We start from the raw sequence: 16,141 nt of genomic DNA on the forward strand, positions 1-16,141 counted from the left end.
TCTCCCAGCCTCCCTTGAGTGCCAGCATAGTCCACATCGATTGAGAACTTCATTTTGTAGCAGGTCTCCTGTTGGTGGAGTCTGGTTTGAGGCAAACATTGTTTAGCACAAGGGATCCTCTTCAGAAATAATCCACACGTGTTCAAAAATGCTTTGCAATTTCCATGTGGGAATAAAATTACAGATTAATTTGGTTCATACAGATGGACAATGGATATTTATTTGGTTGCAGTCCCAGATGTAATCAAAATTATGGATGAGCTTTCTTTCAAACTAAGAGCTTAAGTTGGTTGTGGAAGAGGAGCAAGGGGATTTTTAAAGTGATCGAGTGCATCTGTAGCATTCTTCGTTCTCTTCCCCACTTCTGTCCACCTCTCGCTCTGCATCTCAGGTCTCAAAGTACTTGTAAATCTGGGCGACATACTGCATCACACTCTGCCAGTCCGGCCGGTCTGTGTACATCATCTCACTGAGCTCCTGCATAGGACAGACACATTGTCAAAACTTACTCGAGCACCACCGCTGGCAACATCAATAGCTCCTCTGAGTAGCTGTGGCTACTGAGCACTACTACTGCTTCTATTCCAGAGCTCCTTAAAGCCACACACAATATAAAAATCCATGGGAATGATCTGCTGGTCTAGTGCAATTCTGAAACTCATTAACAAACTAAACAGCCATATGTGTTTTACATTCCTGAAAAGATTTCTTCCATCCGCAATCAAAGACCAATTCTCTACGTAATTTCATTTTATTTAAATTGCTGCCTCTTTGCAGGTCTTTGGTTCTGTATTTAGCTCATGAACCCCATATCATTTTTCCTTCCTATTACACTTATCTCTTCCTTGTCATCATATTGCTGATTTTAGAAACAGCTTTTTAAACAGTTTAACAAGTAAATTATCCTTCTGTTTCTTAAAACACTAAAACAAAAGGAAAGAAAACAGTCTAACAGGCAAGTCCACCCATGAAAATAGGAATCATCTGGAATAGGCTTCCAAAAAGAAGATGTAATCAATACTCTGATTTCAATACTAGATGACTCCCAGGAGTTCCTTCAAATTATATTAATTCTATGATTCTACAAATTCCTTCTGGAAGCTCTCCTAACACCATGAACTTTCAGAGATGGTGGTGCAGCCTTCCCTAGCACTATGTGAAGGTTTTCAGTGTGAGCTGACTGACTGGCCACATGGCAATGAAGGCTTTGGAACAGCGTATGCGGCAAATCTTCCCTTGCTAAAAGTAGGTTACTCACCAGGCTGGGTTTGATGCCAACACTTTCAGCAGCTTGAAATGCTAACAGTAGATTTCTCTTCTGTAAAAATAAAGCAAAGGTTCAAAAGGATTATCATCAAAGGATGATTCCTGAATCCTGCATTGCATGTAGTTAATCTGTAAGTTTAAATGAGCAGGTATGCTTGAAAACTGAAGAACACCAGATTCAATACTTTCACATAGACACTTTTTTGTACTAGTAAGGTATAGTCACAAACAAGTTCTTTGTCTTTGAATAGCTCATCTACTTTTGCCCAAGCTACAGACCTCTGTTTTTGACAAAGAGGCTCTTATGGAATTGATTACAACTGGGAAAAAAAAACCACTGAGGTTCTGTCTTTATTATGAGTGAAAGGTTTTTGAAGAGGCGTTAACTAGTGTATAAGGCATTCCTGTATGTAGTGTAATTCTTATTGCAATAGATACTAGCAGTCTGAAGTAAATCCAGTAAATCCAGGTTCCTCCCCTTTGTGAGGGCCATAATAACATACCTGGAATGTGCTGACATGGTCAGACTTTTAGATACATTGCTGTCCAAGTAGTTCAATGAACGATCTGTCTGTCTAGTGATCCAGCACTTGAATGTGTGCTGCCTAACTCAGGAGTTCAGAAATGATTCCACCTTTCAAGAGGGATGCTGTCTTCGTGTTCATCCGCAGCACTCACTGAACTCAGGCGACTTGTCACTATTTACCCAGCAGTCCCAGCATTTCTTTCTAGGATCTCACTGGTGGTTTCCTTCCCCTTGCCATCCAGTTTGTTTGCTTTATAAGTTCTAAAATGACACTTGTCTCTTACTGTTGCTCCCATCTACTTATTTTGTAGGAATCAAGATCAAGATCTTGCAACACTGTGTCTCCACCACATATCTATCAAAACAGATAATATTCACTGGGAATTCTGCAAATGGCTTAGAGCAGGTACAACAAAACTTACTTTATCCTGGCTGTTGAGCTCCTGATAAGGAATATGTGCAGGCAAATATGTGTGCAGGAGAGCACAGAAGGCCAGCCCATCGCTCCAGCTGCTGCTGAAGTTGGTAATATCAATATTCTGTAAGAAGAAACATGAACCATTCCTGAACAGTGCTAGACAACAAAAAAAATCTCCAAACAACAGTTTTTATGCAGTCATGAAACAAAACCCCAGATTATTAAGGGAACATACGTTTACAGTTTCCATCCTCTCCTTCTTTTTCATGTCAAATAGAAAGATATCAAGTCAGATGGCAAGTTTCCAAGTCCTGGATAAGGGATTATTCAGGAGTTAAATGTTTTACACACCAGGCCCCAAACAGCGAGACACTCTCCAACACTTTCCAGAAGGTGATAAACACCATGTGCAGCACATGCTGCAGCTGCAATTTTCCTGTGCTGGCAAGAGAAAGGACCTTATCTAGTCCCTTCAGTTACAGAATGACAGAAATATAATTTCTTCACTACCTACAAGAGAAGTCACTGATCTTCTAAAATGGTGTTTTGTAATTGATTTCATGTTTCTTGTCTCTGGAGGTGTAACAGAGGGATGGATTTGTGGAACGATGAGGCAATGTACCCAGTGTATTTGACCACTGTTATCTTTCTGATATTACAAGCAGATACATGCTTTAATGAGAATGTGTAATTAACAATTACAACTTGATTCAGCCCCTTATCAAAAGTGATATCAAATTGATGAAATACTATATAGTCCTCAAGCCCTAAATAAAGAATATGCTCACTTGTATGTGAGAGGGAGTTTCAAACTTGGCAGCAGCCATGGCTGAACGGGCAGCTTTCCAGGAGCTGGGCAGATGTGCCAGTTTGCACTCATTTGCATGAATGTGTGACTGCATTCTCATACTCTTTACCAATGCAGCATCTTTCATCGGCACATCACAGAGCACTTAACAAAAGACAGATGAAGAATGGCAAGTCTGAGATACAGACTTCAATCATCTAACTCACAAAACGGGCCACAAGAAGTTGAGGAGGGAACAAAGGTTTCCTGATGCTCACTCTCCTACTGCTGTAGTCACTGACAAATAAATGTGGCTGCATCACTGGTAACAAGTACAACACAAAATCGTTACAGAGCAGCAACAAACAAACCTTTAAACCTTGTATTCACACATTTCCTAACATGACAACAAGGCTGAGTTTGCTCAAGGAAGCAATGTTTTGAGGGCATGGACATATTAATAAACACCCAATTGAAACCTCAGAGCTGAGCTAGAAAAAATGCTGACTTGTCTGTAGCAACACTTCCACCGCTGTCAGCTCCAGCACGAGAGCAGTGAAAAGGAAACATTTCGAAATTTTACTGGCTAGGCTGAAGTTCAGAACATGCCATGTTCAACATGTGGACTAGAATGATTACAGAACCAGACATTTTAAAATCAACCCATGTGTAAAGAACTCCTTTAAAATACAAAGAGTGCTGGGGGTACGGAGCGCACTCGGGGTTCTTCATGGGGATGCTCTTGCGAGGCACAGCCAGTTTAAACACACGCTTGTGGCCCAGTTCTGATTCTGTGACTCAGGTGACCTTCCGAATGCTCTTGTTTGCACTGACTGGCCATACCAGCACACTCAGGAATTCTCACGGCTAGGGTTTGCTGCTGTTGTAGCAGCTTTAGTTCCAAATACCAGCTAAAAACAAAACAGTGAACCAAGTGATATTGCTTAGAAAAGGAAGAGCTGCTGGAGCATGGAAGGCTCCAGGATATGATGGTACTGCACCATCACTCACACTACTGCAGTGTGGAGCTATCCTTAAATCATTCTTGCCAGCCACATCTTCCTGTGTGCTCAACTCCAACTTAGTCTCTGCTACTTCATTTTCTTTATTTAGCTGTTTTCCGTTTTCTTTCAAGATTTCCCAAAATATAAAGCTTTTACTGCACCCCTCATACAAAAGCTAATGCAGACACACTAAATCCCAGACAGGAAGTATTTTAGCATATGCTCTTCACTTACGATGCCTCACTGATGAGTTGTCCAAATTGGACTTTGTCCAGTTGGACAAGATTTCAGAGTAGTAATAAATGTCCATAACCAAACATGACTCAAATGGAAGCAGTACTGAATATTTCAGGTCAAATACTCTGGTTGTAATAAATCTACAAATGTAATGGGCTCTGAAAGCAGGCCATTGGCAGCAGACATTACTGCACTGCGCCAGCCACCACCCTGTATCTTCATCTACTAACATCTGTCAACAGAGATAAAAGAAAAGCGACACAATGGCTGAATATCATCACAAGAAAAAAATATTTTGCTTCGAAAGTTGTCTTGGCTTTGCCTAATCCATAAAGTTGCACCATGGAAGTCCAGCTTTGTGTTATGGAATTGGCTGAACCTGGATTACTCTGCTTTCTTGACGTGTCAAACAAGTTAGTTACTATTTATCAATCCGAAGTTAGTGGGAAAGGACTGACTGCCAAATCACAGAAGTGTTTTTACTGAGGCCAATGTATTTTATCAGCAAACAGTCTAGCATCAAATGCCAATATTCTCATTTTATATTGTATGATCGAAATGGAAAACGGAGGTCGTTCCCCTCCCTCTGCCAAAGGCCATGGAAACAGGAACAAGCAAAGCCTTAGTTAAGCAACAGGACTGAACAAACAGACAAGTCATGTTTGTGTGAGAACGTCACATCCTACCCACGTTTTCAGGCTGCTATTAGGAAACACACACGACAGACAAAACTGCTCCTTCCTACAGTATTTCACCAGCCCAGCATCAGTTGGATAATTTCACTTGTCTTTGTTTTAACTATACTTAAAACTCTTCTCCCCCTCTCATCTAACAATACCTAGAGATCAGAAGTGCTAACATCTACAGTAAAACCAGAACTAGGTCCAAAAATCCTCGCACCTCCAACAGCATTGTCCAGCCAGTCATCTTCAGCAATTCTTGGATCTAAGTCTTACAAACAAGCAGAAATTCAAGGGTGGGGTTCTGCTGACAATATTTAAACCACAGATGAAATCCACTGCAAAGTGGTATGTCATGATCAACAGAAAAAACACAAATCTGAATTTTTGTCCTAAATGCAAACTCAAATGAATGTTCGAAGGTTCAGCTCAACTGTGCAGTCAGTAATACAGCACCACTTAGACATGCTCAAAACCACTTAGTTGCCATTTTCACATCCAACAAACATGACTGAATTGTGGGTTTTTCCTCTAAACAAATGCATTTCCATTTCATATATGGTATAAAGCCCTCTCTGGCATTTCATCTTGGATTCTGTGTTAACTATTTTTCAATTTGGGATATAAAGACATGGTAAACAAAAAGTGATCTTCTGTGTTTTGCCACACTGCAGCTTTACTTGTAATATCTTCCCACTACACCACACCAAGAGGAATTAAGTCAAAATAGAAGCACTCTGATTTCTCAGAAGATCTCTGGCTCCACTGAAGCCAGGAAAAAAAAAAAAAAAAAAGGAAAACAATTTAGGGAATGAACACCTTGGAAACTATTCACTTCTCTTGATTACTTTGGCAGTGGAACCTGTCTCAGTCTTTCCGCCGCACCTCTCTATTCCTCAACACAGAGTCCACGAATATATGGGAGCTGTTTGTGTACATGCTGGTTATCAATGTACACTTCCCAACTGCAGGACGGAGAGTTTGGTGATTTCTCTGTCTCCCAATGCACTTACAGCAGAAACCTCACCCCAAGTTCTGAACAACTGCATGTGGCTTCTCATGAGAGACCTAGAAGTTAAGCTACATTGGATGGCACCCTTTAGGAGGAACATGCACCACCAGAGTGCACACAGAATGAATCCAGAAACATGAAAATGAAATAGGGACTGCAGATCAAACCAAGTTTTAGTGCTTATTAGGCAAAGTGAAAAATTTGCCATCTTACAGTCACAGTGTCTCTCGTGGTCACTAGTACCCCAATGTCTATCTTTAGCACGCCATCAGTGGATCCACACTGCCAAAGACATCTGCAGCAGAGATTAACCCCTGGTGCACAGGTCAAGGGGTGCCGAGTAGCTCAGGTCTGCAGTGCTCAGGGTTACCAGCTTCATCTGGAGCAGATATATCACATCCATATTATGCAGCACTTGGCCTAGGTCTTCCATGGTGCTGCTAAGAAAATAATCGAGGAGGTGGGGGTGAGGTAGCTGAAAATCTTGGAAGAACATGAAAGTCAGGCCAGAAGAGGGGTGTTTTTATAGTATGAAGACAATCATCTTTACATACCCTATGCTGAGTGGCAAAAAGGAGCACAGAAAGATGTGAGGATACTAAGTTTGCAGAGATAGTGGTAGAGGACTGTGTAGAGCATACAGGTGTCCAGACTAAACTATTTCCAGAGTAGTTCGCAGGCTTCTTGTAAGTGAAAATAGTTCATTCACTTCAAATGAAAGGTCATGAGTATATATGGGAATATTCAGAGACTGGGATCTGAAAGCAAAGCAGGGAGCACAGCTATCTGAAAGTACCAAAGTACCCAGTATGGTTTGTTTCTATGAATATTAAAGTACCTGACATTAACCAAAGTAAAAAAAAAAAAAAAATCCAGGCAAAGCTGTTTAGAAAGCAAATGCATTATCTATGATATTAGTGGCAGGCCATGTCTAAAAGACACTAAACACGTGCAAGTCATTAACTTTAGCCCCCACCCCAGGCACAGGACCTTTGCTTGCAGATAACAGAGCGCTACGAGAGCCACGGTGAAGACACACAGGGAAACCTGTGATTTCTTCTCACTGAAAACAATTTCTTGTTTACCTGAGGGTAAAACAACCACCCCATTAGATTTCGCTAGATCTTTGACTCCAAGGCTTCAGTAAAAAGCAACAATGACATCATACACTCTTCGTTACAGCCTGAGTATGTTGAAATACTGACACAAGATATTCCCACTATGTAGATGTTACTGTGCCCACAGCAATGCCTCTCTGAGTCATCATTTTCTCTATAAGACTCAGAATTGTAAATTACAGACATGAATGAGCTTGAAGCTAGCCTGGAACTCTGTGAAAGAAAGTCTGCAATAAATATGACCTTAGCATCATTCTTCCCACCCTCCCTTCCCAGCACACAACATGCCCTCCTGCCTCTCAGAAGTCATTGGTACAGAACAGCACACTGGGAACACGCCAGGGTGGCTAATTATTGAGGTTTAGCCCATACAGAATATAAACTTAAATACTGAAGATAAAACCAGATAAAATAAATATATTGGATAAACCAAAAGAAACTGTCTTGGTTTTAATAGCAGCTCCCCCTTAACTGGCTCAGCTTTCTGCAGTCCTTCCTGCTTACCACTAACCAGAGACCCACATCTCCTCCGCAGCCCAAAACTCTTACAGCTCAGTGTTTTTACGTGGTTACATTCAGACACAGATACCTGAACAGGGACCTCCTTTTCACGAGCCACATCTTCGCAAATCTGAACTACGACCTTTCTAATGCAAAATGTGATCAAGGTACCTTGAAAGGCAAGTTCCAAAGATTACCTGCACCCACCCATCTCTAACAGTAGCTGCACGAAACTGCAAATCTAATTTGCATTTATTATACCCTAATTGGCTGGAGACACGCTAGTGGGCTTCAGTCAAAGTGGTTCTACCAAAGGAAGCATATAACCTTTGAGCTCTGGATAGGCAAATTCTAAACACTTCCTAGGAAGCAACACAAGTGAAGAAGGGCTCCTTTTAGCACGACCTAACCTTCTGAGCAAACAAAACACTCCAGTTCATCAAAAATGCTCCAGCAAAGATATGAAACATCTGGGCAATCTACTGGAAATACGGGTGAATTAGAAGAGTGGTCAGGTCCAGTGAACACAGATGAAAGGCATGAATGAAAAACCACCTGGATTCTTCTGTAATTACAGGGTGTACCCAGATGACTTGGACAATTGCACACAGCTATTTTCAATAGGTAGCTGCAAGTCTAAAGCGATTTGCTTATCACATTTAGTCAATCTACTACCAGGAACCTTTCTGAATTCCTTACAAATATTTTTCTCTTAAATGGAATACACTATAAAGTGATGCCTCTTGATTGAAAAAAAAAAATCCAGAATAACTTGTGGAACAGCAATACTGTTTGTTGTATAGAGATTAAGTGGCTCACCAAGATTGGGAAGGAAGCCAAATGACCTTCTATCCTCCAGGCCGTATTAATATCCCTAGTTCAAATGGTTCAGGCAGCTGCACTCTCCATAAGAGCTGTTTTAAGCTTTCTTTGAAACTTTGTGTTTCTGTCCCCATCATCCACATTTCTAATGCTTCTACCAGCCACGTCAGTAAGTCATGCATCTTACTGCTGATTACACACTACGAAACAACAGAGCTCAGATAACATAAAATGCTACGTGAAAATGCTGTTAAATTATGTAATTACAGCACAGTGAAATCAGGAACTGGTGCCAGCTCTTTAAAGGTTACCCCATGTACTACATTCCTGTTTAGAAAGCAGCCTCATTCCCCATCGCATTCCTAGGTTCTGTTTGCCCCTCGCTCCACTGCTGTCACATGTGTTGCTTTGGGTTTACCATTTATCATTTGCCTCAGGAAGTGTGACTTGATGAGCCACCTTACCATAGGCAGGACATTTGAAAGAGAGCTTGGTACTACATAATTTTGCAAAAGCATTGAAACATCTGTCGACTACAGTAGTCACACCGAGCAGGGACATTTAAACCCAGGAATTTTAACAAGCTTATTGTCATAGACAAAGATTTTTCAGCTCCCAACTATTCTAACCTCTCAAAAGCCAGGGTTTTGAGAAGATACCAAGTAGTCAGGCATGTCCAATTTTCTTCACTGAGACAGACTGAAGTGGCAAACTGTCAAGAAACTGGCAAGTTAGGTAGCATGATGCTCCCTAAAGTTCTGTGCTTAAAACAAGCTCATCTGACAGAAGTTGTTTCAGAGACACCATTCAGAGTAATTCGTAAAGCCATGCTAAAACGATCTGTGCACTCTTCAAGCTCAGCTCTTTCTTCATGAGGTATTGAGGAGGTCCATGACCTCTACAAGGCAGCTTAGTTCTGGTATTTTGATTACAAAATAGATGTGGTGCTGCTATAGCCAAGCTTTCCATAAGAATAAAAAATTAAAGTAGTACCGAATGGAAGATATTTATGGCAATATGTGATAAAGTAATTATGTGACCTCTCATTTCCTCTGCTTGCAAGGTGAAAAACAGTTACTGCTGACATTGAAATCCTCACTGAAACTATACATATGAGTAGCCTCCCTAATGAGCCAAATAGCATCCACTCATGCCCACCAGACCTATTGCTCCCAGCACTGTGTGAACTGGCAAACATTTCACTGTACTTTGTTCACATTTTTTAGGTTTTATTTGCATTTTAACCTTTCCTACCAAACAATACAAGTTGCTTTTAATGTAAATTACCCCATGACAGCATTCTCATTACTAAGAGTCACCTACTTCAAAGGCCTCACTAGTAGCCTCACTAGGCTAGTAAAGTAACAGGGTTTTGTACACATTCCTCATTTTGGGTCTTAATTTATCACTTTGCACACCGGTTTCCACTTGAACAAGAGAGAGAGAGAAAGAGAGAATGTACAATGCTGAGCTCACAGGGAGCTGCCTTTTTATTACACAAACATACAGGACCAAATGAGAGCTGGTCTAAGCAGAAGCAATTTTATGGATATCTCTGGGCCATTTCAGAGATGAGGTAATGGTGACAAAAGATATATATCAAGAAGTGTCACTGGTACTTGTGTAATTTACACCGTCACATGCAGTGAGGGAGGAAAATAGGTATATCTGGAGAGGCAGAGGGGGGTTACACAGCAAGACCAGGAACTAACAAGTTCTCATGATAATCCCATTCGATTTGATGAGTTCTTATTTTCGCTATGCATCTCTTTTCTGCTCGTCGGTAGAAATCACACTTGTTACGCTCACCTGCTGAAAGCCAGCTCCCCACTTGCTACACAACTAACGCTCCCATCAGTTTTCTCACCAACTCATATACATGACACCACTGCTGAATGCCACAGCGAAGAAACAGACTGAGCCTGTGTTCCTTCATTCCCAAGGCTGCAAGAATGAAGATGCAGCAGCTTTAGCTCCAAGGACCACACAGATACTCTGGAGAAGGAGGGAGGGAGAGAGGGGGAAGAATTAGCTCCCCTCTGTGTCCAAGACAGCGGCACAGCTACTTCCTGCACGGAGCCCTGGTGCAGAATTGCTAATGACCACACTGGCTGCTGCCACAGCTATTTCTAATTATCTGCATTGAGAGTTCAGAGATTAGCCATGTCCTGGAATTCCTGGGCAGAGGGGTAGGCTGCAGACTGCAGCAGGCTCAGGGTAAAGGATGGAAACAAGGCAGGGAGAGGTCTCAACAGCAAAGGATATTCACGGAACAGGCAGCAGGGCTCAGCTCTCTCCCAGTTAAATGCACGGTTTGGAGCTGTTCCAGCTGGTGACCAATCAATTCAGTGTTTTCACCGATTGTCACTGCATCCAGGCAACACAAGGAAAGCGTCTTGGACTTTGGGATGGATAGAATGTAAATGCTATTTTTAAAATTACCCAGCAGGGTAGAAAGTTACGCATGAGAGCGCTGCATGGGCGTTTATTTGACCCCTCCAATCAAGAGACTTGTATTTGTTTACAGGACAAAGCCCCTTATGTGAAAAAAGGTAGAGCTTGGCTCAAATTATTTGGCTACAGTGGAGAAGCACGTTTATGCACTGGCATCACTGCGAAGGGGGCTTGCACATTGGCAATCAACCTGATTATTCCCAATATACCATGATTTGGCTGCTGCATTTATTTTCCAGACCCAGCCCTAGGTTCAGCTGGGACACACAGAGAAGCTGCATGTACACATTCAGCTGTAAGTGGTTTTATTTAGAAAAAGAAAACATTTATTCTGGGAAAAAAAAAAAAAGGGAATGTCTTGAAATTTTAAGCCTGTATCTTCAATAAATAAAAACTCTCAAGATCGCCCTTTTTATCAGAGCATCTTTCCAAATATTACTGAAATCCATCATCATCCAAAGACATGATGGGATAGGATGATAGGGAAATCAAGGCAATGGTTTATGCACGACTGCTAAGGTCACGAAGTGGGGCCAAAGCACACTGGGGAGCAAAATTCCTGATCAACTTGCTGTCAATTTTTATTCAAACACAGGATAATCCCACCTATCTCAATAGCTATTACCAAGACTCCCTTCAACTTTTGCATAGATAGGAAAAGCCTCTCTGAAGTCAACATCCTCCTCTTTGGCAAAAACCAGAGAAACACAAAGAGAGCCAGAAATTTCCCTCATTTCTCAGAAACTCACAGAATATACGAAAAGCTTCCCAGGAAAAACCCATTGCACATATATCCTACTTCTAAATGTCAAAACGTACAAGTACTGTGGATGCAGAGCTCTTAGTAAGCACGTGCACCCTCTCGTAACAGCAGGGATATGCTAACACATGGTACTTTGGGGTGTCGTTGTTGGCCAGAGAAGAACTTTGTTGCATTAAAGGTATTGGTAAATATTAAGACAGACAGCTTTTTCCTGCTTGCTCTGGCCATCAGCCTCCAATCTCAGGCACACAGGTTGGTGTGGCGGAAGGGAAATCTTCCCAGTCCTCCCCAGAAGAGACTCTGCCATGAATGCCGCTTAGAATGAAAGGATGACTGCCGTTTAAATCTGGAGGGGTTTTGTTCAGTGTTTTCCTTCACCCACATCACCCAAACAGGGAGTTGTTTGTTTTGCTGTTGATCTTCAGCACACAAGATCACAGTACTGTGGGAATCCAGCCTTTCCAGAGTGTACATAAACCGTGTGTATCAGCAGATGGGATTTATCTCCTATCCTCGTTGCTGGAAAGACCTCACTTGGAAAGGTGGCCGGAAAACCTGTACATCCACTCCTGGGTGTTACTCCTGAATCATGGAATGCCACAGGTTACCTAGTTCTCCTGACTGGTTAAGTATTTAGATAGAAACCTGGTTAATATTGATCTATGAGAGAGAGATTGATACAATTTGGAAACATATTGAACCAGTTTTATGCTACTTGTTGACACAAACACAAAAAGTAATATAGAAAAGAGTAAGAGAATCACTCCCATACCCAAGTACACATCTCAAGATTAAGAAACAACTGGGTTCTTTTCTGTATTTCTCTAGGACAGTGCACAGCTGTGCTGGGATTCTCAGGGCTTTAAAACTAAGTTCCATTATGTTAGTGTCAAAGGAAGCGTCTGACTGATTGTTTTACAAGCCAAGTCCCAGGAATTATCTTCTCCCGAGGATCAGAGGTTGAGAGGGTTGATCCTGGGTTCTGTCCCATTCAGCTCCTTGATTCTTCCCTAGAACTGCCAGCCAGAGCACCAACCCTGGGGACTGTGGCAGTGTCCCAGTTTTAGCTGGGACCAGGTTAGCTCTTCTTTTTAACAGCTAGAAGCAATACAGTCTCTGTTCACTCTCTGTGGTCCACGACAGTGTGTAACTGAAGTGTAAGTGAGGCAAAGTGCTCAGTCAAGACAAAAAAGATTGAGACAGCAGTTGCTTAAGTAGAAAGGTAATGTCAACTACCCACACTAATGACGTACAAAGAAATAACAGACTTCTTGTTTCTAAATATAACCCTCGTTTTCCAGAATAAGGAAGAAATCATCAAACATGGACATGTTAATGTACAACTGGCCAGAAGGACCTTTGGGATCTCTTATAAAGCAGGTCCCCACAACACGCAGCCCCAGGAATATGCCTGCCTGATGCATCAGCAGTCAAAAAACAGTCAGCCTGACTGGCTGTCCCTGCAGCAGAGAGAGTCCACCTCCCTAATGAGAATGCATTGGCCCCGTGACCACTTGACCGAAGGGAATACGTTGTGTCCTCATCAGCCTATCTGCATTTGTACATCCTTGGGCCCAACTTCATCTGTGCTGGATCTCATCCGGTCAGCAAACGAATCAAAAGAATATGAGAAAAAGAAAGGGATAACATCATGGAATAGGGCTTGAGAACGCAGAGGATACGGAGGAAATATGGTCTAGTACAAAAAGAAAAGGAATGCAAATTCCTGTGAGAAAAAGCAAGCCACAAAGTCATAAACAAAAAGCTAGTATTAGTCTGAGTTCAAACTGAATACAAAATGGTAAAAAGCTTTATATTACATCCACTGCCAAACCACTAGTCAACCAGTCTCTTGCTATAATTACTTGACAAACAGCAAATACTGCAACAGCCTTTATTTTTCTCCCTAAGCTTTTGCATCTTTCCTACATGAAGAATGCAGGACTGTGCAGACACCAAATTTTACATGGTCTGATATCCTGGCTTTATGCTTCTAGGAGTAAAAGCATTCAGAATTACATTTAATGACTTTTAGGTTATGTTCGGAAGTAATTTGTTTCCAATTTCTGTCTCTCAAGGCTGCAATAGCCATAATAGCAGGAATACTTCAGGGCTGGGTTTTTTCTTCTTTTTGAAGAGCCGAGGCACTATACAGGAAAGGCACTTTTATTATATATACAGCAAAGACAAAGGTTGAAGTATTTAGACTCTTCTTAATGCCAATCTGCATTTCTGGAAACTTTGCAGGCTGCAGTCTCCATCGGGATATTTCATCAGAGCCCTAGAACTGTCTGTGTTTTAAGAAAAGGAACCTTCAGAAAACAATCCATAGCTTTTGAGGCAAATATTCAGAATGGTTGGGCATACAGATTCTTGTAATTTGCTAATTTAGACTAAACAATACAATGTCAAAGAGTATTGCCCTAAAAATAGTTTCTATATACTTTCTAAAACTGTACAGTGTTCCTGGGACCTACTGCAAAGTCAAATAACTCTGAATAAGGCATGAAAACAGATAAATCATTATCTTCTAGCTTTGCTCGTAGTTGCTAGCATATTTTATGCAGAATAATTAAAAGGAATTATTTTCTCCAGGAACCACTTGTACAACATGAAAGCTACATAAAGATGGCTCTGGTTAGAAGTTTCTCCATGCTGTTGAGATTTCTCCAGGTGGTATGAAATCAGATCTGAGGCTGGTCCCACAAATATCAATACAACCAATACCAATTTATCAGCCATCCCATATTTGTGTCAGTACTAATAGGTATCACTGCCTCTTCTCCCGAAGATGCCCACTGCCTTTACCCATCAGCTAGTGTACTGATGCTGTCATGGTCAGGGAGATGATATAATGCAATGGTTTGAACACCCAGGTCGGAAATACATGAAATATAAAAATCTTTAGAGGTATAGCTGCTATTTCCCTTTGTCAGTTCTAGAACATTCCTCATGTCCTCCTATTCAGTGTTCCTCTACTTAAGACAACTGCACAGACAGCTTTACTATAAAAGATGGTGGTTCTTCAACAAGTGGATCTCAAATGCGTCCTGTTAAATCAAATAAAACTTTGATAAAAAGAATAATCATGACTGTGCATTGGAGAAAAGAGTCAGTCTGAGATTCTCTTTTCCTCTGTGCCATAGGATGGATGTGTAGTGGTTGGAAAAAACATGAAAATAGTTCTTTTAAGCAAACCATGTTCATTAACACGGCAGCAATTCCCTCCCCTCTCTGGAGAGTGTATATGTGGTAGAAACAATAATCCTCAGTTCTAATGATCATGGGTTAAGTGCCTCTTGATGTCACAATACATCTGTGGATAGTAACAGACTTAATCTAGAGAGGTTTGGCCCCTTGACAAATGGTCTCCACAGAGAGCAAACAGAACCAGGGCACTTAAATAACACCACAGTCACTAATGGTACGATTATGGAAGGTGATAATGCAACACGAATGACTCCCAGCAGCTTCCAGCAGTTACGACTCATAGGAACAGAGCCTATTAGAAAAGAGACACCCAATTTCTACTTCACACTGTTACTATGATGTATAATCTTTTTGAATACATGAAAAAGCCCACAAGACAACAGAGAAAAAGCTATTTTAACATAAATGACTTACTCTCAGCAGGCTGTGTGGTTTAAAGGACTTGTGGTAATTGAGTTCCAGAGCCCCAAAAGCAGTTCTCAAGTCTGGTCATCTCATCACCCTACATTATATACCACGATGTCAACAAATTCAGAGAAGCAGAAGGAACAGACTATGCACATCTGGCAAAAGAGACTATGTGCCAGTGCACAATTCTTACAGGGAACCATACGCTAGATTAAGGTTGTGGGTTTTTTTTAAGCTGGAGATTTTCCTCAAGGAAGTTTTGCACAAAGCCACTGAGCCCAATTGTATTTCACTACAATTCTTTTTACTGCTGAGACTTTTTTAGTGCCTCCCCTGCATAGTTATTCGAAATCGATGGTCAAAATGCCAGATCACATTTGTCTAGGCATTGAAACATGACAACTGAAACCATATGATCAATCATGCCACGGTTTATGCAATCCTACTGTCATCCTCTCTTCTCCTAGTTATTAAACTGAACTTCCACTTTATTTTCATTCTAGTGATTGTTTTCATGTTCTAAATAATTACTCTTTCTCCTTAGCATTCATATCTTTTTGGTATCAAATCACTGTTTAAATAGGATCTTAGAAATGACATAGCAGATTAGAGAAACATATATGCTTTCATGTTTCCCCTCAGTTACTGTAAACTCATGCAATTTCTTTTTTTAAAAAAACACAAATAAAACCCTCCAGGCCACTACTAATTTGTGTTGCACTTCTCAACTCCCTCCAGTGTGTCTCTCTTGTTTTATGAGATTGCCTCCTGGGGAACACACTGAAGTTCAAAGCCAGGGAATGTTCCCACTGTAGTCAATGCAAGGATATATGCCAGGAGCAGGATGTAAATTTCTATCTATAGTATAAGCCTTGTACGGATTAAAGCATTTGAAAAGTGGAGCCTTGTGTGCTGGTCCCTAGGTTTTATCCCCA

The 16,141-nt window shown here is 41.2% G+C and overlaps 1 protein-coding gene across 1 annotated transcript in view; it reads right to left on the reverse strand.

The window, feature by feature from the left end:
* Positions 1–387: 387 nt before the first annotated feature.
* The window catches only part of SPECC1 (sperm antigen with calponin homology and coiled-coil domains 1), a 74,021-nt gene continuing 58,267 nt past the window's right edge, over positions 388–16,141 (reverse strand). The window contains exons 12-14 of the mRNA XM_009980175.2: positions 2,215–2,331; positions 1,259–1,318; positions 388–477 (exon numbers count right to left, since the gene is read on the reverse strand). Of these exons, the coding sequence (XP_009978477.1) occupies positions 388–477; positions 1,259–1,318; positions 2,215–2,331 (267 nt within the window). The remainder of the gene's footprint in view (positions 478–1,258; positions 1,319–2,214; positions 2,332–16,141) is intronic.

This window comes from Tauraco erythrolophus, chromosome 21 (genome assembly GCF_009769465.1).
Source record: "Tauraco erythrolophus isolate bTauEry1 chromosome 21, bTauEry1.pri, whole genome shotgun sequence".
Taxonomy (NCBI): Eukaryota; Metazoa; Chordata; class Aves; order Musophagiformes; family Musophagidae; genus Tauraco; species Tauraco erythrolophus.